The sequence below is a fragment of the Cetorhinus maximus genome, chromosome 5 (assembly GCF_964194155.1).
Source record: "Cetorhinus maximus chromosome 5, sCetMax3.hap1.1, whole genome shotgun sequence".
Classification (NCBI taxonomy): Eukaryota; Metazoa; Chordata; class Chondrichthyes; order Lamniformes; family Cetorhinidae; genus Cetorhinus; species Cetorhinus maximus.
This window is the reverse complement of record NC_135883.1, coordinates 67,774,497-67,799,054: the sequence shown is the minus strand read 5'-3', so window position 1 is coordinate 67,799,054 and position 24,558 is coordinate 67,774,497. Positions and strand designations below refer to the sequence as shown.

The 24,558-nt window shown below is 41.2% G+C and overlaps 1 protein-coding gene and 1 non-coding gene across 3 annotated transcripts in view; one reads left to right on the top strand and one right to left on the bottom strand.

Moving 5' to 3' along the window:
• Window positions 1-1,737: 1,737 nt before the first annotated feature.
• elp3 (elongator acetyltransferase complex subunit 3) overlaps window positions 1,738-24,558 on the bottom strand; it is an 86,513-nt gene continuing 63,692 nt past the window's right edge. For both annotated transcript variants that reach the window (XM_078541950.1, XM_078541949.1), the window contains one exon: window positions 1,738-2,729. In XM_078541950.1, the coding sequence (XP_078398076.1) occupies window positions 2,653-2,729 (77 nt within the window). In that variant the 3' untranslated portion in view covers window positions 1,738-2,652. The remainder of the gene's footprint in view (window positions 2,730-24,558) is intronic.
• LOC144681187 (U11 spliceosomal RNA) lies at window positions 12,678-12,812 on the top strand. The gene has a single exon (XR_013576718.1). It is a non-coding gene; the product is annotated as a U11 spliceosomal RNA (small nuclear RNA).

The window sequence follows — 24,558 nt, the reverse complement described above, 5'->3', positions numbered from 1 at the left end:
AGTTGTCTTCAAGTGGCTTTCTGATTAGGAAAAGTAAACCTTAAACAAGCTGCTTTGTTGGACTGTACTTTACACTAATAGCATCGCTTTAATGTTTGTTTCACAGAATAGCCAAATGCCATTTAGTGCAGCCACAACACCTGCACTCAGGATTCTCAAAGAAACAAATCCTTCAAAAAAACCCTGAAGTCAGTTCACCTTTTGTAGGTGAAAAGGTCAACGTTAAAGCACAACAGAAGATGATGCAAACTCAGTTAGGGAAGGTTCCGTTCTCATTTTGGTAAGGGGAGATGGCTCCAAATGACATAGAAGGGCAGAGAACTGAGGAGGCTTCCAATGTTAGCCTGCACCCTGTCCCTTAGATACCTCCTTCGCTATTCTGTCCTCTGCTGCCAATTTGGCAGTTCATTCCCTCACCGCCTGCTTGTTATTTTGTTTTCCAGTGAGTGAATTTATTCTGTGATGAATGGGTTTCCCATTGATGCAATTGTACTGTAATAAAACAGTCCTGAGTGCAAAGTTTTGGAAAAATAATCTTGCTCATAGCAAATGTGCATTGTGTTATCTAATAAAATGAGATGTATTTGACAACCAAGTGCTCAGGCAAACTCTCATTGGTCATCAGGGGCAGGTTTAGTGGAACATAATTTGACAATTGGGCAGATCATCACTGAAATCTAATAAACAAGCAACAAGCTTAAGGGAAATGGCCAAATAGAAAAAATAGCGATTGAAGCAGTTAAAAGCAGAAAGCGAATAAGTCTTAAAGGAGCAGCACTTAATTTGTGCAATGTTCGTGGTGGGATATTTAACCAACTGGCCCTGGCACAGACACTGGTGAGTATATGGTGTTCCTTACTGTGTTAGGGGTCACTAGGATCAGACCAATCACTGCATGTCGAGGCCAAGTAAAAAGGGAGCTGGTTAGAGGACTGAACTCTTATTTCAAATCAAAATTACCATTTACTTTCGGCAAAACTCTAAGTTGTATTGGAAAGTAAGGAAATTTAAAAGTTCCCACTTCATTTAATCCAATTTGCAAACTCAACAAAAAAATTTTCAGTTTTTAAAAAAAATGTTATGCAGCAAAATCTTTCGTCATTTAACCACACAGTGCGAGTTTTCAGTGCAAGATTTTTTTTCATTCACGGGATGTCAGTGAAAATTCAGGGAGGGGGGTGGGGCTCTGTCAGTGAAAATTCAGGGCAGGTGGTGGGGCTCTGTCAATGATAATTCAGGGTGGGGGTGGAGCTCTGTCAGTGATAATTCAGGGTGGGGCTCTGTCAGTGATAATTCAGGGCAGGGGTGGGGCTCTGTCAGTGATAATTCAGGGCAGGGGTGGGGCTCTGTCAGTGATAATTCAGGGTGGGGGTGGGGCTCTGTCAGTGATAATTCAGGGCAGGGGTGGGGCTCTGTCAGTGATAATTCAGGGTGGGGGTGGAGCTCTGTCAGTGATAATTCAGGGCGGGGGAGGGGCTCCGTCAGTGAAAATTCAGAGTGGGGGGGGCGGTAGTGTTCCTGTGGGTAGTGCAGTCCTGTCAAAGGCGGAGGGGTGTTTCTGTTGGCGATGGGAAGGGTGTCATGCTGTTCCCTTTTGTGTACCCCATAACTTTACCCCAACAGCTTTCATACTACAGAGTTGAAGGGCTCCTGCAAATACTGCAACTCTTAACCCTTTGTAATAAAAGTTCTTTGCCCCAACGCAATGTTATCTTGAACTCATAACAAAAATAACTCTTTTTTTTGTTCACAAGCAAAATACAGGTTTAATTTCCCAAAAATGAATGTTTAAAATATTAAATACATCCCTTCAACTTTAATAGTTTTTTTTTTTGCAGCATCTCCTGTTCTCAATTGATCATTCCGCTGATAACAGACTATTTAACCCATTAAAGTTTTGAACTGAATTTTCCGTAACCACCTCCTGCTGTTGGGCTACTTGGAACTAGTAACCGGAACTAGTGCTGACTTCCGACAATCCAACCTGACACATCCCATGGCTGTAGGGTGGGGCGAGGGCTTTTCAACCAGGAAAGATCTTGCTGAGGGACAGAAGAGAGTTTGCTGTATGGGAAGGGAAGGCCATAAAATTACGTCAAATAAATTGAGAGTTGGGAAAAGGGACACAGCTTGAAAGCAGTAAAAGATAATGGCAGGAGTTCTTCGTTATTAAAGACATGATCCATCTGTGAGATGGGCTCCTGGTGTAGGCAAAACCTGGGAATTATTTAATAACTGGGTGCTACAATGGAGGGGGGATGAAATAAGATGGGCCAAACGGCCTTCTCTATCCATCATTGTCTTGTATAACAATATAAATTCCTCCTTTTGCTGGATGCACACTTTTAAGATGAGGACAGCCCACTGTTGTAATAGGGATGATGCCTGCTCATACCCTGCGTGATTGAGAGATCATGTTGGGCCTACTAATAGTCAATTAACAGTTTCAGTTCCCATTTGCAATCCAGTCTAGCCACACGGTTTGTCAAAAGCCAGTACAGGAATCTGTGGTTTTGCAGACAAGGACTGATGGGGTCACTCAACTGGGCACGCAAATCCTTTAAGGTGCAATATAGCAAAGTCAATGTTTATTAAGCACAGCCTGCGATGGTCAGGATTTTCAAACAGCATCCTGCTTGACAATGAAGGAGCTCAGTCCAGACGTTTGACCATGTAGGGGCCTTCCAATTCATAGCCAATCTTCCTATAGTAGTTCCTTGTACCAACACCTGGAACAGAAAGAAAATCACAACAATATAAATTTAGGAAGAAACCACAAGTCTCTCATCACCTGCTGGTACACTGGCTGAGTGCCAGTACACTGGCTCAAACCCCACTAGCCACTTGTCGGTAACACTTGCTCACATCTCACTTGCTGATTGGAAAGTTTACAGCAAATAATTATTTTCTCCAGATCGAACACACAGGTTCAATTTGAAGAGTGTCAGTTTTCCACATCACTACATCAATGACCAGGACAAAGCAGCCTGCTTGATTGGCACTCCATCCACAAACATTCACTCCCTCCATCACTGACAAACAGTGGCAGCAGTGTGTAACATCTACAAGATGCACTGCAGGAACTCACCAAGGCTCCTTAGGCAGCACGACCCAAACCCACGACTACTACCATCTAGAAGGACAAGGGCAGCAAATGGATGGGAACACCGCCACCTGGAAGTTCTCTTCCAAGCCATTCACCATCCTGACTTGGAGATATATTGCTGTTTCTTTGCTGGGTCAAAATCCTGGAACTCCTTCCCTAACAGCACTGTGGGTGTACCTACACCACATGGACTGCAGCGGTTCAAGAAGACAGCTCACCATCATCTTCTCAAGGGTAATTAGGGAATGGGCAATAAATGGTGGCCTAGTCAGTCACGCCCACATCCCATGAATAAATAAAATAAATTTCTTGCTGCTGCAATCCCATTGTATATGTAGTGACCACTTTACTGGACATACGGATCCAAGTACTGAACCCAGCAGGCTCCGTGTAACACAGGATGTGATATGAGGCACTGTCAAAAAATATACGTATTGCCCCCACGAGTACCCATACACGTACCTATTCATGTGCTTCCTGCAAGCCCTACAGATACTGGATATATAATCCATACACACATTATTTTTCCATGGTGAGAGACCAGGTGATGTTGAGGAATAACTTAAAGCAATTTTGGTACAAAAGCAAAATACTGCAGATGCTGAAAACCTGAGAAAGAAAACAAAAAATGCAGGAAATACTCAGCAGGTCAGGCAGCATCTGTGGAGAGAAACAGAGTTAACGTTTCAGCTTGATGGCCTTCCATCAGAACTGAAGAACGATAGAAATATAAGAGCTTTTAAGTCAGTTATAGGGGGGAAGGGGGCAGGAAGATCTGTGATAGGGTAGAGGACAGGAGAGATTAACTAACAAAAGATTTCATGATGCAAAAGCTAAGGAGAGTGGTAATGGGTTAAGAAAGAAAGGTTGTGTCCAGATGAAGTGTGAATGGCTATACAGCAGTTATCTGAATGCAACATGAAGGGATAAAGAAAGAAACAAGCCAGCCAAAAAAAAAAACATGCGGAACAAGATGGATACAGAAGTTACGACCTAAAGTTGTTAAACTCAGCACTGAGTCCAGAACATTGTAGAATGCCGAGACAAAAAATGAGGAGCTGCTCCTCGAGCTTGCGTTGAGCTTCACTGGAACTCTGTAGCAGGCCATGGACAGAAAGATCAGAATGGAAACAAAGTGGAGAATGAAAATAACAAGTGACAGGAAGCTCGGGGTTGTGCTTGCACACTGCATGGAGGTGTTCCGCAACCGGTCACTCAGTCTGCGTTTTGTCTCTCCATTGTAGAGGAGACCACATTGTGAGCAGTGAACACAGTTCACTGTGAAAGTAGTACAAGTAAATTGCTGTTTCGCTTGCAAGGAATGTTTGGGGCCTTGGACAGTGAAAAGGGAAGAAATGAAGGAGGTATTGCATCTCCTGCGCTTGCAAGGAAATGCAGGGAAAGGAGGGGGCATTAGGGGTGACTGAGGAGTGGACCAGTATGTCACAGAGCGAACGGTCCCTTCGGAATGCTGGAAGCAGAGGGCAGGGGAATCCAGAACAAGGAGCATAACCTTAAAATTAGGGCCAAGAGGAGCATAACCTTAAAAATAGAGCCAGGAGGGAAACCAGAAAGCATTTCTTCATACAGACGGTGATGGAAGTCTGGAACACACGCCAAAGCTGTGGATAATTGCAGCTTTCAAGTCAGAGATTTATAGATTATTAAACATATCAAGGGATTTGGAGCAAAGGCAGAAAAACAGAGTTGAGATACAGATCTGCTATGATCTAAATGATTGGCGCGGATCAGGCTTGGGAGACTGAATGGTCCCATCCTGTTCTTCTGTTCTTACAAAGAGGCAGCTTCCTGCCCCTACAATCAGACACACCTCCCCCATCACCTCACAGTAGTCTCTCAGTGACTGGCAGCAACCACATGACTTGGGCAGGTTCAATCCTTGGCTATCAGGTAAGTGGTGTCCATCCCAGTGATAGCTACCTCAGTGTATGGAGAAGAACCTGAAGGTCAGCAGTGCCTGCAGAAACTCTGCACAATGAGTTACTGCTGTCAGGAAAGGCGGGCGTGTGGAACAATCAGAAGGATCATTAGAGGAGGGAAATAAAAGATCGATATTATTAGCAGACATCTGTGTTTCACAATAAACTATAAAAACCCAGCAGAGGCAGCAGTTAATCTTCCCAAGTAGAGGATATTAACATTTACCGGAATTCTACTGACGCAAGCACCTCACAAGTCAGTGAACACAGGAAATTCAGAGTCTGACAGAGGCAGTATTTTAACCCTATAAGTACTGAGGCGTCTTTCAGCTTTCAAAATGCATTTTGAACATATATTTCTATCCAGTAACAAACAAATAATATATATATATATAGATATATTACACACACACACACACACACACACACACGTACGTTGGTTTAAAATGTGTGCAGCACTTTTTGCTAAACTGCCTTTCACCTCTGGGTTGGATTCGAGCTAAATGTTTCTCTCTCACTGTTGGCTGTAAGGATCCTTTTCTAAATGAGCTTGGGCAGTCTCAGCTCAGTTCTATATGGTTATTGTTTCAGTGAGGGTATGAACAAACTCTTGTTCCCAAAAGCTGTGGATGTGGGGATCAATTAAAACTTGAGACTGAGAAAAATAGATTTTTGTTGGACAAGAGTATTAAGGGATATGGAACAAGACAGGTAAGTAGAGTTGAGGTACATATCAACTGTGGTCCAACTGGATGGTCGAATAGGCTCAAGGAACTGAACGTAATGTTTTGAGGAATAAAACTCAAATAACTCATTGTATAAAATGTTGTTAGAAAAATTAAAGCCCATGGGACTAAAGGAACAGTGGCAGCAAGAATACAAAATTGGCCACAGGACAGAAAGAGGAAAATGGTGAAGAACAGTTTTTTTCCTGATTGGAGGAAAGTATACTCTGGTGTTGTCGGTATTAGGATCATTGCTCTTTCTGATGTATATTAGTAAGCCGGACTTGTTTATACAGCACATAATTTCAAAGTTTGCAGATGATAAGAAACTTGGAAATATAGTAAATGTTGAGGGAAATAGTAACATACTTCAGCAGGATATAGGCAGACTGGTGAAATGGGCAGCCACAAGGTAGATGAAATTCAAGGCAGAGAATTATGAAGTGATACATTTTGGTAGGAAGTCTGAGGGGAGCCAATATAAACTAAATAGCGCAATCTTAAAGGGGAGGCAGGAACAGAGACCTGAGGAGTTTGTTCACAAATATGCGAAGGCGGCAGGACAAGCTGAGTAGGCTGTTAAAAAACATGGGATCCTTGGCTTTATTCATAGAGGAATAGAGTAAAAAAACCAAGAAAGTTACAATAAACCATCAAAAAAAAACCTGGTTAGGCCGCAGCTGGTGCAATATTCAATTTCGAGCACCACACTTTAGGAAAGATATCCGAGGGCGAGGGTGTAGAAGGCGTTTACTAAAATGGTACCGGGGATGAGGAACTTCAGTTATGTGGAAACGCTGGAGAAGCTGGGGTAGTTTTCCTTAGAGTAGAGAAGATTAAAAAGAATGACGACTGGTTTTGGTAAAACAAACAGGAAAAACTGTTTTGAGTGGCAGAAGGATCAAACCGGAGGACACAGAGAATTAAAGTGATTGACAAAAGAACCAGCAGCGAGATGAGGAGAATTCTTTTTATGCAGTGAGTTGAAGCAGATTGAATTGCAACATTCAAAAGAGAATTGGATAAATTTGCAGAGCTATGGGGAGAAAACAGAGAAGCGGTATTAGTTGATTGCTCTTCCAAAGAGCTGGCACAGGCACAATAGGCCAAATGGCTTTGTTGTGCTGTATCATTCTCTAATAAAAACTATTAGAAAATAATGAGCTTTTAGTGTGTGAAATGCTAAACAAATTCATCAGTTTACATGGTGGGATGTAATGCTGGTTCAGTCACTGCTCAAAAGTGTTGTGAATTCTAACATTATTTGGAGTTACTGAGCTTTCTGCAGGGCAAAACTTCAGCAGAGGTGACAGGATGGAGATTCAACCAGGGAATCCATATCACAGGATCATTAATCATTGCAATTCTAACATCTGTCAACTCTTATCATGTAATTACATGAGGCGTTGAGTCACAAGGACCCCTTGAACCCAAGTCTAATGGAGAGTATCGTCATATACTGCGTCATTATGTAAATTTGCTCCCATTAGGTGGGGGGGGGGAGAGAGAGAGAGAGAGTTATGGAGGAAGGGAGCCAGCTACTGTCCATCCTACTAACTGTAGCTCTACGCTCCCAAACCATGTGTATGTCTATAGGTCCAGTAACTATACCTCACTGTCACCTGAGTGCAATTTTTTTTTGAAGTGTAGCTTCAGGAAATTATCTGATGCAAAACTGCCTATCCTTTTCACAGCTCAAACATCACAGTTTCAATTCAGTTTCACACCTTGACTCAGTTTAACTTCAATCAATGAAACAAGCCCAAGATTCTGGCACACTTCAGCAGCTTTAGATGAGAAACTTCATAACTGGATTGTTGCAGCACCTTATCCAAAAACTCCTGACAGAATTCTCTAGATTCACTACTTTATTTCACATTTATATACGTACACACGTGCGTCTATTTAATTGTTTTAATCTTGGGGACGGGGCAGTGGGATCTGAAGGCAAAAGTGCTTTAGGACATTTTACTCTATTAAAGACATTCATTATATAAATGCAAGCTACTGTTGAAAAGCTTGAAAGTGTTCATCTTTTAAAATGACTGTTTTGGCTACTCTGATGGCTTAGCAAGTTAGTGAGGTGTTAAATTACATGGATTGGGATTGTTGTTAAAAAAAAAGTCAACTGGCTCCCTAAAGTCCTTTGGGCAAAAGGAATCTGTCACCCATACACGTGGCTGTCCTACATGTGACAGCAGTCTCATACCATGCGGTTGACTCAATGCCGTCTAAAATGGACTAGTAAGTCACCCAGTTATAAGCAATCGCTACAAAGGTCAGTATGGACAACAAAATTGCATAAACCCATTAGTAAAGACCCAATAAATGGGCCGTTGTCATCACTGTCCAGAACAACCAATAATAAAAAGGCAAGATTGGGCCTTTGTGAGTAGGTTAGCTCCCAGCTAACGTGCACATGAGTGATGTGGAACTGGGCAGTATAATAACTAGATGGACCATTGGGTGAATGATTTTCTTTCCCTGGAAGTCTAGATATACCCACCATCCACCTGGGTTGCTTTCCTCAAAGAAGTCAAGGAGGTTGGTGACTGGAATCTTTTCTCTCTGAATCCATGCCAACTGCTGTTAATTCAGTTACTATTGTACAGATAGTCTCTCAGGTTTACTTCTGATAATCTACGCCATTGTTTTATATGGAATTGAAGTAAGGCTAATAGATCTGTGGTTGCCGGTGTCTAATTTATCACCCTTTTTAAATGTGGACACTGCATTAATCTGTTTCTAATCTATTGGCACCTCCCCAGCACCCAGACTCTCTCATAATGACCTTCAATGTCTCACAAATCTCTCCCCAAGTCTTCCTCAGCACTTTGGGATAAATATCCCCTTCCTTACTAAACCTTTATAAAGCAATGGTTAGGCTACAGCTAAGTATTGTGGCCGATTCTGGGCATCACATTATGGGAAGGATGCCAAAGACTTAAAAAGGAAGCAGAGGAGATTTACTAGTATGGTACCAGTTACCGGGGAGATGAGATATAAACCATCTTCAGTCACTGTACAGTCACGTTCCTCATTATTAACTATAGATACACCATTAACAATGCAAATAACTTGAAAGTCTAGGCACAAGTTCCCAAAGGTCTCTGGCAAAGAAAGGATGTAATTCAGGTAATATGAGGTGGGAGGCTTGTTTAAAATCAATTTATTAATATCTTCAGTATTTTGGTGCATTGGCTGGAATCATAAAAATCTTAACAGCACAGGAGGAGGCCATTTGGTATATTTTACATGTGCAAGGTCTTTGAAAGAGCTGTCCAATTTAGTCCCACACCCCAGCTTTTTCTCATAACCCTGAAAATTAGTCTCCAAGTACATGCCCAATTGCCTTCAGGTAGTGTGTGCAGATCTTAGTAACCCTGTGTGAAAAAAATATCCTTATTTCTCCTCTAACTCTTTTACCAATTATTTTCAATTAATGACCTCTTGGTTAGTGATTCACTTGCTAGAGGAAATAGTTTCTTCCTATCTACCCCATCAAAATCCCTCATAACTTTGAATACATCTATTAGGTCTGCCTTATCCTTCTCTGTTCTAAGGAGAACAATCCCTGCTTCTCCAGTCTCTCCACATAACTGCAGTGCCTCATCCATGGCATCATCCTGGTAAACCACTTGACACCCTTCCTAAAGTGTGGTGCCCAGAATTGTACATAATGTTCCATCTGAGGCCTAACCAGTGATTTGTAAGGGTTTGGCATGAGTTCTTTGTACTCAGTGTTCCTACTTAGTATCCCATATGCTTTCTTAACCACCTCATCAACTTGCTCTAAAACCAGGGTGACCAACTCTCGGGGAATAAATTAAGGGACACTTTGGCATCCAAGGTAAGATGTGGGGCGGGGTGGGGGGGGGTGTTGTGCTGGTGAGTCTGTGGTAGCACGGGTGCGAAATACCAGGAGGAGAGCAAGAGAGAGCACTGCGTATGTGCAGGTGATTGAGAATATGGGACAAACAGCATCCCGGACGCAGACAACCCAGGAAACGGGACGGGATGGTCCCGGGAAATCCGGGACAGTTAGTCACCCTGACTACAACCTTCAAAGATTTCTGAACATATACCCACAGGTCTCTCTCCTCTTACACCCTAGTCAAAATAGTACCATTTAGATTATACTGCCTCTCCATGTCATGCGTGACTGTCTCTTAGGTAGAATCTACGAATATAGCTTCAAAATAAAGCATTTGATAAACTAATCAATCATTCACCTCCCAACGTGCGTTTAAGCTTTTTGAAGAGCTGAAGGCACTTTGTGTAGGAGCTTGTGCACCAATTCAGCATTGCTGCTTTAGTATAAGAGATTGAAACATCTGCTCCCAATGGATAAACAGGCCGTGAAATTAAAGCTTAACTCAATCATTCGGACTCATAGGAACATAGGACTTAGGAGCAGGAATAGACCATGCAACCCTTCGAACCTGCCCTGCCATTCAAATAAGATCATGGCTAATTTGGTTGCGTTCTCAGCTCCACTTTCTTGTCAACCGCCCCCCCCCGCCCCACCTATAACCCTCAACTCCTTTGTCAATCCAAATCTGTCCAACTCTACCTTGAATATATCCAAAGACCCAGCCTCCACTGCTTTCTGGGGAAAAGAATTCCACAGATTAACGACCCTTTGAGAAAAAAAATTCTCCTCAACTCCTCTTAAACGGTAGACTTCTTATTCTTAAACTGTGTCCCCTGGTTCGAGTCTCCCCCACAGGTGGAAACATCCTCCCGGTATCTACCCTATCAACTCCCCTCAGGATCTTATAAATTTCAATAAGCTCACCTCTCTTTCTTTCAAACTCCATTGGGTATAGGCCCAACCTGTTCAACCTTTCTTCATAGGCCCCTCATCCCAGGAATGAGTTGAGTGCTCCTTCTCTAAACTGCTTTTAACGCAGTTATATCTTTTTTCAAATAATGAGACCAAAACTGTATACAGTATTCCAGATGTGGTCTCACCAAGGCCCTGTACAGCTGTAGTAAAATGTTCCTACTTTTATATTCTATTCCTCTTACAATAAATGCCAATATTCCATTCGCCTTCCTAATCACTTGCTGTGGTATATAAAGGAAGAAGGAGCCCTGTGGTTATTTGAGCTGGAAGTCACAATCATTTCTGCTATTCTTCAAATCATCAAAGTTCATTTCAGGAGTGTCTCACTGAAAGCTTTCTTAAAATGAGAACAGTGCTATGTTATACCTTGGACTCCCAATAGGAAAATTACTGATTGCTACTGTGCTTTTGGAGAAAAGCCTAAGGTAGTTTATATCACTGTCAAGAAGATATAATAATGTCCATAATGTAATTGGAAATTATTTTAAAATAGAGTTCTAGCAGTGTCTGTGTTTATGTGTGTGTGTCTTAATATATTAAAGCCTGCTGTTCTAGAGACTTTGATGTATAGAAGAGAAGTAGACTTGAAATGTTAATTAGGTAAACATAGGGAAGTTAGAAGGTGAAGTGTAAAGGGGGAAATTTGCAATTTTAAATTAAACCATTCAAAAGAATTGGTGAAATATTACACCTAGCCAGAAGAAGCCAAACAATGTGTTTATTTTTTCCCCAAAGCTTACTAATAAAATTGGTGCAATGAAAGGGTTTTATTGTTAGAAGAGGTAAAGTTAAAAAAACCTAGTGATACAATGAGAATTTGCGTTCAGAGGAAAATACGTATAAACAAAGAGAAGGCTGTTGATAAAAAGGAGGGGGGTTCTAAGATCTAAATCTTCCAGCCTGTAAGCCTCAAGCCCGTCTGCAAGGACCAAGAGCTGAAAGAAACTCATTTTGAATGCGACTGTCCAGATTGTGCTTTGCCGGGGTCTGTTTAAATCTATGTGTTTTACTGCTGCCTTAATGGAGGTGTAACTGGGAGTCAGATTAATTAGGGGATTTTTAGAAGTTTATTATAGTAGTAATTTGTAGACATATGTATGTGCTTACAACCTTCTAATTAATAAATGTTTAATTTAGTCTTATAAAAACCTCTTGAGACTTGGTGGTCTTATTATAACTGAATTCAAAGTCTGCATCTCGAAACATACAAATTGGAAAAATTGGTTATGACAGTTGTTTCAACTTTCCCTCTGAGATTTGAACAACTCAGCATTCCCATCAGCGGTGTCATAATAATCACCACAAAAGAAATAAAGGAAAACCAAGATATTAAGGTGTGCAGGGGGTGCGGGGAAGAGGGGTGAGTTGGCGAGGTCAAGGTGTTGAGTCACTCAAAAAAATGGTGTCCTGGAGTTTACAGAGAAAAGAAAAGGTAACCGAGAACGGGGCTTGGATGAGTGAAATAAATAAGGATGGAAGCTAAAATCTGAGAGAAATCTCTTCAGAAACTGCAGCCAGACTTTCATTGCGGCTTCACAGGTTTATGTAATAACAGGGTTCACCTCCGAAGTGATACCCACACTTATCACCTAGGCTCAAACGTGAAGAATGATAACTCAAGGGGCATACCACAGGGGGTTGTTATTACTACAAGGCTACTTTAGTTTACTGACAGGAGAATTAAAGAACATAGAAACGATAAATAGTAAGGTTCAACAAGACTGTAGAAAAATATTTGCAATTTACTTTAAAAAGCCACGAGATTTAAGGATAAGGATGCCCAGGACTCGAAGCAAAAGCTGAAATAGATCTGAGTGGATGTTGCACATGTAAATATTCTCAAGGACCATAGGAGTAAGCAGCTGGCACGGTTCCATTCACTGCTCTTGTAATGAGAAAGAAGCATTTCATTAAGGCCCAGCAGCTGTAAATTACAGCCTGAGGCAAATGCTGGGATTATAAGCTACCCTGGTGGCAGCTGATAATGGGACATCTCATTAACCTTCAGATACGGTATGGGTGTGTTAGCCAGCACCACGGCAATCAATAAGGGTAAAAAAACGGGTTTCTGCTGTGAATAGCGCATGAACGAGGTGCCTGCGCTTTATCCGTGTGGAATCGATATCAAGAGATTTTGGAAGCGCAATTTTTGTTTTTTGAAGCTGCTGGTGATCGTTTGCCTTGGAACTCTGAAAAAATATAAGAGTCAATAAATACACAACACAGCCCCTGCACATATCACTGGAATTCCAATACTGCAGAATTAAGAAAGTCAGTAGGACCCGAGCTCAAAAAGTGAACTGAAAATTGCTTTCAGTGTAGACCAATTGCCTAAAACTTCACATGTGGGACAGTGATTGCTATTGAGCTGCTCAACCATCGAAGCCATCACATTCAAAGTTTAACCATTCCAGAATTAAACTCGTCCACAGACAACTTTGCAAGTGTCAGGATCAGTGCAGGAAAATTAGTTCGGTTCTTAGATTCAGCTAGAAATTGACGCTTGCTGTATGATCAGAACAGGTCACTCAATATCCTGAAATGTTTGAACTGACTGGGAATATATTACATGGAATTACATAGTATTTACAGCAATGAAACACCCAGCTGGTCTGTGTGGGTGATTCTGCACACAAGTCTCCTTTCACACCTCTTCATCTCATCCTATCAGCATATCCTTCTATTCCTTTTTCCCTCAAGTACAGTTCTTATCTAGCTTCCTCTTCAATGCATTATTGCTACTGACCTCAACTGCTCCTTGTGATAACAAGCTCCACATTCTCACCACATTCTGGGTTTCTCCTGAAGTTCCTGCTGGATTTACTGGTAACTATCTTATAATTATGACCCCTATTTCAGACTCCCCACATACGGAAACATCTTCTCGACATCCAACCTATTAAACCCTCTCTTAATTTTAATGACCTCAATCAGGTCACCCCTAACCTCTTTTCTAGAGCAAAGGGTCTCAGCCCATTAAAGCTTTCATGATAGTTATAATCTCAGAGATTTGGTATCGGACTTGTAAATGTTTTTGCACTTCCTCCAGACTCCAGTGCTTGTGGATCATCTTGTCTTTGCAATATGGAGACCAGAGCACATGCACATGCGGTCTAACTGAGGTTCTATATATGCTTAACAAAACTTCCCTGCATTTCAATTCAGTCACTCTAGGCACAAGTCAGGAGTGTGATGGAATACTCCCCACTTGCCTAGATGAGTGCAGCTCCCACAACACTCAAGAAGCTTGACACCATCCAGGACAAAGCAGCCCACTTGATTGGCACCACATCCACAAATATTCACTCCACCACTGATGCACGTAGCAGTGTGTACCTACAAGATGCACTGCAGGAATTCACCAAGGTTCCTTAGACAGCACCTTCCAAACCCACGACCACTACTATCTAGAAGACAAGGTCAGCAGATAGATGGGAACACCATCACCTGGAAGTTCCCCTCCAAGTCACTCATTATCCTGACTTGGAAATATATCACCATTCTTTCACTGTCGCTAGGTCAAAATCCTGGAGCTCCCTTCCTAACAGCACTGTGGGTGTACCTACACCACATGGATTGTAGCAGTTCAAGAAGGCAGCTCATCACCACCTTTTCAAGGGCAACTAGGGATGAGCAATAAATGCTGGCCCAGCCAATGAAGCCCACATCCCGTGAATGAATTTTTAAAAATGAGCCCCAGTTCATTGTTTACATTTTTATGGCCCTGCTAACCTGCGTTGCTACTCTTAATGAGTTCTGCATCTGTATCCCTAAATCCCATTAGTTCTCTACTCCATTTAGGCTATTGTCCAAGCAGAATGCGACCTCTATTCTTCCAAACAAAAGGCACCACCTCACCCTTATCTATATCAAAACTTATTTGCAATTTTATTAATGTCTTCTTGCATTTTGTTGCTATCTTCTTCAATATCAATTATAACCCTGAATTAGTGTCATCTGCAAATTCTGAAACTGTACTTCTGATTCCCAAGTGTAAATCAGTTAGGTAAATTATGAGCAATTGTCTCAACATTAGGTATAAAAAATAATTTAAAATGCCAATAGAATGTTGTCCTTTATCTCAACGGAGCTGGAATACAAAAGGGTGGAAGTTATGCTACAGTTGTATAAAGATCTGGTCAGATCTCATCTGGAGTACTGCTTTCAGTTGTGGCACTGCATCTCAGGAAGCCTTGGAGGGGGGAGCATATGAACATACGAATTAGGAGCAGGAGTAGGCCACTTGGCCCCTCAGGCCTGCTCTGCCACTCAATAAGATTACAGCTGATCTGAATGTAATCTCAACTCCACACTCCTGCCTACCCAGATAACCTTTCACCTCTTTGTTAAACAAGAATCTATCAAGCTCTGCCTTAAAAATATTCAGACTTTGCTTCTACTGCCTTTTGAGGAAGAGTGTTCCAAAGGCTCAAATCCTCAGAGAAAAAATTTCTCATCTCTGTCTTAAATGAGCAACCCCTTATTTTTAAACATTGTCCCCTACTTCTAGATTCTCCCACAAGAGTAAACATCCTCTCCACATCCATCCTGTCAAGACCCCTCAGAATCTTAAAGGTTTCAATTAAGTCGCCCCTTACTCTTCTAAATTCCAGTGGATACAAGCCTAGCCTGTGCAGCCTTTCCTCATAAGACAACCCACCCATTCCTGGTATTAGTCTAGTAAACCTTCTCTGAACTGCTTCTAACGCATTTACATCTTTCTTTAAAATACTCCAGATGTGGTCTCACCAATGTCCTGTACAACTGAAGTATAGCCTCCCTACTTTTGTAATCAATTCCCCTCATGATAAATGATAACATTCTATTAGCTTTCCTAATTACTTGCTGTGCCTGCATACTAACCTTTTGTGATTCATGCACTAGGACACCCAGATCCCTCTGAATCTCGGAGCTCTGCGATCTCTCACCATTTATATAACCAGCTTTTTTATTCTTCCTGCCAAAATAAACAATTTCACATTTTCCCGCATTATACTCCATTTGCCAGATCTTTGCCCACTCACTTAATCTATGTCACTTTGTAGCCTCCTTACGTTCTCTTCACAATTTACTTTCCTACCTTTGTGTCATCAGCAAATTTAACAGCCATTTCTTCAGTCCCTTCATCCAAGTCATTTATATAAATTGTAAAAAGTTGAGACCCCAGCACTGATCCCTGTGGCATACCACTCGTCACATCCTGCCAACCAGAAAAAGACCCATTTATGCCAACTCTCTGCTTCCTGTTAGCTAGCCAATCTTCTATCCATGCCAATATGTTACCTCCTACACCACGAGCTTTTATTTTTTGCATAACCTTGGATGTGGCACTTTATCAAATGCCTTCTGGAAATCTAAGTACAGAACATCCACCGGTTCCCCTTTATCCACAGCTTATGTGATTCCTTCAAAAAACTGCAGTAAATTGGTTAAACATGACTTCCCTTTTAGGAAATCATATTGACTCTGCCTGGTTGCCTTGAATTTTTCTAAGTGCCCTGCTATAACATCTTTAATAATAGTTTCTAACATTTTCCCAATGACAGATATTAGGCTAACTGGCCTGTAGTTTCCTGCTTTCTGTCTCCTTCCCTTTTTGAATAAAGGAGTTACATTAGCTATTTTCCAATCTAATGGAACCTTCCCCGAATCTAGGGAATTTTGGAAAATTAAAACCAATGCAACTATCTCATTAGCCAGTTCTTTCAAGATCTTAGGGTGAAGTCCATCCGGACCTGGGATTTGTCAGCCCGGAGCAGGCAGATTCACCAGAACAACATTGGGTTAATTTATAAAGACAGTTTGCATACAAGGCTTGTATTCTTTTGAGTATAAAACATTAGGGGATGATCTAATTGAAGTATTTAAGATGATTAAAGGATGTGATAGGATAGGTAGAAATTATTTCCTCTGGTAGGATTGTCCAGAATAAGACACTATAACCTTAAAATTACAACTAGGCTGTTCAGGACTAATTAATGGGGCACTTTTTCACACGGAGGGTAGTGGAAATCTGGAACTCTCTACCCCAAAAAACACTGAGGCTTGGGATCAAATGAAAATGTCAAAATTGAAATTGATTATGTTTCTTAGGCAAGATTATTAATGGATATGGAATCACTCAGGTAGATAGAATCATATACAGATTAGCCATGATCTAATTGGACGGCTGCGTAGGCTCAAGGGGCTGAATGGCTGCCTCCTGTCCCTATGTTCTAGCACCAAAACCTGTGGAATAGCACTTCCCACCTTCCACCAATTTGAGTAGCTACCACTAACCCCTACTCTCAGTTTTCTGTCTGTAACTAACTTGTTGTCTATTCTGCTACTTGTTCCTTGACTCCACATGCTCTGGCTTTAGTCATGAGTCCACCATTCAGTGTCTTATCAAAGGCCTTTTGTAAATCCAAGTATGTTAAAAAGACTGGCATTTATATAGCACCCTTCACGTCTCAGGGCGTCCTAAAGGGCTTTACAGCCAATTAAGTACTTTTGAAGTAGCCACTGGCATAATACAAGAAACATTATGGACAATTTATGCACATCTAGCTCCCACAAACAGCAATGTGATAGCAACCAGATAATGTGTATCTTTTAGTGATGTTGTTTGAGGGATAAATGTTGCCCAGGTCATTGGGAATAACTTCAAAGCAAAATGCTGAGGATGCTGGAAATCGGAAATAAAAACAGAAAATGCTTGAAATACTCAGCAGGTCAGCCAGCAATGTGGAGTGAGGAAGTTAATTTGGGTCAGATCGGTGACCATTTATCAGAATTGGGAAAAAAAAACAATGGGTTTGATCTTCCCAATGTCTAATTGGAGGAAAGTTTGGTTGTATGTTGGATCAGCAATCTGACAACACAGAGACAGTGGAGATATCGAGAGACAGTATGTAGATCAGAAATAGGAGGGGGCTGAAGATAAACCCTTGGGGGATTCCAGGCGTAAGAGAGTATGGGAGGATTGCAGAATATTCTCTGGCCACTCCTGATTGAGAAAGAGAAGAATTAGATGAGGACAGTCCCACTCAACTTGACAACGCAAAGAGGTGTTGGAGTAGAATGGGCTTGGTCCTTCCGTGTGGACATACAAGGCCCATGTTTCCCCTACGAGATATGGTAGAGATCAAGAACTCAGGAACTAACCTCTCCATTTTTCTCCTCTTAAAACACTTCTTAAAACCAGTCTCGATTATCAGTGACTCAGTGTCAAATTTTGTTTGATAATGTTCCTATGAAGTACCTTGGAACATTTTACTACATTAAAGGCACTATATGAATGAAAGTTGTTGTTAATAAGTAGGAAATATAATTATTTTAAATTTAGGTGACTTACCTATTCAGGGCTTTCTCACTTCTCTACAAGGTACAGTACAAACTAGTTTTGTGTGTGACAGTGGATTTCACTTCCCTGTTGGTTAACAGTTACCTAATCTTCTGAACTCAACATTGAGTTTAATAACCCACTGCTTCTATTTTTTCAGACAGCTGTTGGTACTGGCTCTATTGTTGCCATGTACAGCTCCTCTAGACTAATTTTTCTTTACTTGTCCCATTGCCACCCCACCCCTCCCCCTTTGCCTTGCTCCATTATCCTTTTTGTCATTTAATCTCTCCTACCTGCCATCCTATTGCAGATCTTCCTTTCTGTTTTTTCCTCCTGTCCCCTACACTTTGCCTGAAAACTATTAAATCTTCTTACAGGTCATCAACCTGAAACCTTAACTCTTGCTTCTTTCAACAGAAGCTGCCTTATCTGCCGAGTCTGTCCAGCAAGGTCTATTCTTGCTTCTCTCTCAACCTCTCCTGTTACGCTTCTGATAACTCGATAAGGAAGAATCTTTCTTCCTACTTCTGAACTTTTGTGGAGTGATGGGGGCTGTATTGGAACCATTGTTTATTTAGTGCTGTAACACTCTATCCAAATTTGTCCTCTTTCCTTCTTGATCCTTTATGTTAGGGTCCTGTTGATAGGTTAAAATATAAAATATATCACCCAAGTCGATACGTTTCACATGTGAGCATAGGCAGTGAATGTTGGCAGGCTAATCCATCTTTGGTGTAAACTGAATTTCATGCAGGAAGTGATTGTTGTATGGCACATATAAATCAGCCAGGATCCAATTGAATGGTGAAACGGACCTTGAGGGACCGAATGGCCACCTCCTGTCTCTGTGTAACAGGCTCAAGGGGCAGGATGACAGTGACATTCTGATTAGGCTACAACCTGGGACATCAGGGTTTTTAGTTTGAGGACAGTTATTTTTAAAATCTAATGTCTATGGCTCTGTATCCTTTTCAAAATCTACTTGAAATAGCTATAACATTACTGCATTTCAAAAAGTGTTCATTATACAAAAGCTGAGAGATATCTGGAAATCAAGAAATACTTATTTTACACAAGTAGTGGAAATCTGGAACTTTTTCTTTGAAGGGCTAACAGCAACACAAACATCATTTACCCTGACTCCTATATTTGATTACACTGTATGCAATTTTAAAAGATTCTATTCTTGTTATGTGATGCAGTTAAGGATCTTTACCCTTAATGCCATTATACCACCTTACACTCTGCGAAGTATTAAAAACAAACCTACCTAACAGCTTCAAGAGTTTGTCAGGTTCTCTGTGTCTTTACTTCATTGCCTGAATCTCTCATTGGAATTAGTGGCCTGCAGTTCACTCTCTGATATCTACTGCATTGTTGGCTTTCTGCCTCCTATCAACCTGTTACAAACTGGTGCCCTGTACCCATGTATGTCTGTCTTCAGGAAAGGTATTAAAGAGAAACTGAAATGAAAAGTAGTAATTAGAAACAAATTGAAAAGCAGAATTTCATCTGGACTGAAAGGTACTTGATTTTAACCTACAAGTATCAACAACTTTTAAATGACGGGCAATGCTACTAGATAGAGCAATGTAGCTCCATGTAATTCTCCATAACTTAGTTTAGGCTCTAACCTTATATTCATAGATTAGAAACACAACTGAGAATTCTAACACCTCCATACTACAGATGCCATGAACATTGAACTAGTGCTATAGGCAATTTAACAAAATGCTGAAACAACAGTGAGCCAGCTCATTATTAACTCAGGAGCCAGAAGTACATCACTGGGTTTTAACTGTGGGCAACACTTGCTGTTCAGTGTGATAGGGATGCACATCAAAATCACAGTCCATGAACTCTAGTAATAGACTAACGCCTCCAAGTAATCACTTTGTGCAATCTAGACCCATACACTGATTTATGAGAGGCTGTGAAGGGATTAACTAGAGGGGTCAGGTACAATTCATCAGGCCCAATGACTGCTGATTCAACGATTGAAGTTAGTGTGGTCTAGTACACTGGAAATCTTCCACTTAACCATTTAAACATCTCGCTGCAACTGCTAAAATTCAAATTAGCAGGTGAGCATAGGGAGCTTGTTTTGTGGCTGCTCCAGCAATTCAGTTATGTTATCTGTTCAGTGATTGTTACCACCGCAAAGCAATAACACAAACACTATCAGCCCTATAATTCTCTCCAAAGGACTATAGAGCCTACACTCAGATTATGCATCTGTTATCCAAGTCATTGGGCACCATTCCTCTTCTCCCCCAGGATCGTACTCACTTCGCTGCAGATCTTTTCCCACTCAGACTGGTCAACATTCACATTTTGGGGTACAAGAGTAAATGTTTCCCTTCGCTTCAGGGAGTTAGATCTGAATCCAGTCCAGGCTGGGGCAATAAAACAACATTTACAGGCAGCAGGAAAAGAATACAAGGTTTTTTCGTCAGATTCAAATCAAGGTGCAGTTAATGGCGCTTCACAGGACAAAACTATACATAATAAAGATCAAAGATAAATGGCATGGGATTGGAAAACACTGCACTGGAACAATGTGAAAAGTTCTTTACAATATGTGCAGGCAGAGTAGAGGCTTTATCTACATCAAAACCACTCTAAAATTTATGGCGAGAACCTATGCTAAAATAGGGACAAGTAATGCAAAAATATTCAAATTTTTACTTTATTTGCCAAATCACTTCAAAAATGTTGACTTAATGTCTAGCTTTCGGTCCTTTTTGAAAAAAAATTGTTGGAATTATTTTAAAAAGTCAAAAGGTTAGGAACTTTTTGATTTCATGCTGTAGTGGCAATGACCATGAAGCAAAAGGGAGACTGAGGTGAGGTACAGAGTCTAGCTGTGTTCACCAGGCAGGATAAACATTAGGGTGCAATTAATGACAGCTTAGCAGGGATAGATGTTCGCCTCATCAGACCTGGTGGAGGACAGAAAGATGGAGAATTTGCATAGCTTTACAAAGTGTTTAAGAACAGGAACAGGCTAGTCCATGCCAGTGGTTATGCTCCATATAAGACTCCGCCCATGCTAGAGCAAGAATATAAAAGGGAGGAGGTTTTACTATATCTATACAAAACCCTGGATAGACCACATCTAGGGTACTGCATATAGTTCTGGGCACTGTACTTTAGAGGATATATTGGCCTTGAAGAGAGCAGTGTAGATTCACCAGAATGGTACCATGGCTTCCAGTCATAGATTATAGAGAGAGTTTTTAAAAATTCGTTCATGGGATGTGGGCATCGCTGGCTAGGCCGGCATTTATTGCCCATCCCTAACTGCCCTTGTTCAGAGGGCATTTAAGAGTCAATCAGATTGCTGTGGGTCTGGAGTCACATGTACGCCAGACCAGGTGAGGACAGCAGATTTCCTTTCCTAAAGGACATTAGTGAACCAGATGGATTTATTAACGACAATCGGCAATGGTTTCGTAGTTATCATTAGGCTTTTAATTCCAGATTTTTCAGAAAAATTTCACAAATTCCATGGTGGGATTTGAACCCAGGTCCCCAGAGCATTACCCTGGGTCACTGGAATACTAGCCCAGCGACAATACCACTATGCCACCACCTCCCCCTTACATAGATTATATAAACTAAGCTTTTTTTCCCCTAGAAGTTAATGGGTGATTTAACTGAGGTTTTTAGGATTTTGAAGGGAATTGATAGGATAGATGGAGAGAAGCTTTTTCCACTGCTAGGGGAGTTTAGGACAGTCACAAGCTTAAAATCAGAGCCAGGCCTTTCAGGAGATAAGTTAATAAACACAAAGAATTACAGAAATGTGTAACTTTCCTCCACAAAAGGTAGTAGATGCTAGCAGAATTAATAATTTTAAATCCATGATTGATAGATTTTTACTAGTCAAAAATATTGAGGGATATGGAGTCAAAGCAGATGGATGGAGTTAGGATACAGATTGCCATGATCTAAGTGAATGGTGAAACATGCTCAAGGGGCTAAAGAGCCTACTCCTGTTACTGTGTATTGTTATGGAACCTGAACAAAGGTTGCAGAAATGTTGATTTTGCTTCATAGAAGTGTTAATTGTATCTCCAACTAAATCAAAACACCCAACATAAATGCATTCAAGAGAAATCAAGGAACAGAGGGTTCTGCTGATAGGGTTATACAAAGAAAGGTGGAAGGAGGTTTAGGTGGAGCATGTACAACAGTATGTGCCATTTCTGCTGAATGGCCTGCTTTGGTGCTGCAAAATTCTATGTAATCTATATTTATAGCTTTTAGTTTTGGTTTTTCCCAGTGGAAACATTTTCTCTATGCTTGCCGTTCAGAACTTTATCATAATTTTCAAGACCTCTACTGGGTCACCCCTCAGCCTTCTATTCTCCAGGGAAAAGAGTCCCAGCCTGTCCAGCCTACTCTGATAGTTATAACTTCATAATTTTGGTATCAGTCAATCTATACAAGGATAAGTGTCGCATTGTTAGCAACTCTGGTTCAACAAGTGATGATTAGAGGGAATACTGCTGATGTTACTGAGACCAAACAAGAAATTAAATTAACAGAACAGTATCCCATTAAGAGTCTTTTAGACCAGTTTGACATCACTCCCTCATTCCAGCAAGACTATACTACCTCATACAGCCCTGTACCTGCCTGGACCTGCTTTTCCCAGACACTGTGTATTTCCATCTGCCTGAGGACAGCAGATTTCCTTTCCTAAAGGACATTAGTGAACCAGATGGGTTTAGTAACGACAATCGGCAATGGTTTCGTAGTTATCATTAGGCTTTTAATTCCAGATTTTTCAGAAAAATTTAAATTTAATTTAATTTAATTTCTTGTTTGGTCTCAGTAACATCAGCAGTATTCCCTCTAATCATCACTGTTCTAGGCTGCATGTTGAGTAAGTTTGGGACAAAGGGGTTATTTTTGAGAGTTTGGATATGTTGTTTGAAATCTGCACTGAGTATTGGGAGGCTGTCACCATTATTGGTGGCCTCATGTATCCCATCCCCCTTCATACCCTACTAATGACAGTGCCTTTAGTCGCCTAGATTCCAAGCTCTGATATTCCCTCCCTAAACATCTCTGTCCCCTTCCTTAAAATCCACCTCTTTGACCAAACTTCTGGTCACTGCTTCTATATCCCCTACATTGGCCCACCATTGAGTTTTTTGATTGCAGTAGCTCTCTACGGAATGCCTCGGAACCTTTTCTCCACTAAAGGCACCACATTAATGCAAGTTGCTGTTTCAACCAATCACAATTTTGAGGTGAGTTTTTAAATTGTTTTTGTTAAAGAGGCCCAGGGTAGATCCAATAATCTGTTGCACTTGGGTCAACAAGAAAACTGAAGATATACAAGTATTCTCATCATCCTAGATCAAGGACCAGTCCTCGCATAATGAGGATGAAAAAAAAATCTCCCCTTGACAGGCAGAATCCATGACCTGATAGGCTGGTTGCAATCACTGCTCTCTTCATATTCAAAGCAGCTCTGCCATCTGGAATGCTCAGTTAACATGCTTCTAAAACCAAACACCTGGGAGGAACTCAAAGGAAGAAAAATTTGCTTTTAAAGTGTTTTTCATGACCACTGGACAACTCAAAGCCCTTTACGGCCAATGAAGTGCTTTTGAAGTGTAGTCATTGTTGTAGAGTAGGGAACATGGCAGCCAATTAGCACACAGCAAGCTCCCACAAACAACAATGTGATAATGACCAGATAATCTGATTTTTGTGATGTTTATTAAGAGCTAAACATTGGTCAGAATACAGTGGATAACTCCCCAGTTCCCCTTCGAAATAGTGCCATGGGATATTTTACATCCGCCTGAGGGCAGACTTGGTTTAACACTTCATCCAAAAGAAGATACCTCTGACAGTGCAGCATTCCCTCAGTACTTTACCAGAGTGTCAGCCTTGATTTCTGTGCTCAAGTCCTGGAGTAGGGCTTGAACACGGAAGTTTGTGACTCAGAGGAGAGTACAACCAACGGAGACACGGCTGACAGAGGAACTTAGGAGTACACTGTACTACTGAGTGACTTGTCACACTGAACATTCAGCTCCACAGTGACCATCCAAACGCGATATCGAGCAAACGTGGAAGTGTACCTTCAGAATCTCTCCAAGCACAGGTGCAACGAGTGAGAAAGGTGGCCAGCAAACTGCCCAAATACATTTATTCATCTTTAAAAGTTTTAAAATTCTGGTGGAAGCTAATTAGGTCTGTAAGTGCAGCACACAGGTGGCTCTTTGATATCTGCACCAGGCAGCAAAAGTTCTCCACAACTTCAGAATCTCCTTTCCTGGAGTTTAAACTTCACATTTTGACCCACTCCAGACCTGTGCCGGGGCTTTAACTCCACAGGTACTGACATGAGGATGACATCTCCCCGTCCAATTAAGCAGAAATACTGACAGGTGTCCTGGCCAAGATCCACTCTGAAGAAGTGTCATATGGACTCGAAATGTTAACTCTGTTTCTCTCTCCATAGATGCTGCCAGACCTGCTGAGTTTTTCCAGCATTTTCTGCTTTTATTTCAGATTTCCAGCATCTGCAGTATTTTGCTTTTTTCAACTTCCTCAGGAACTGAACCTGAGATATTCTGAAGTAT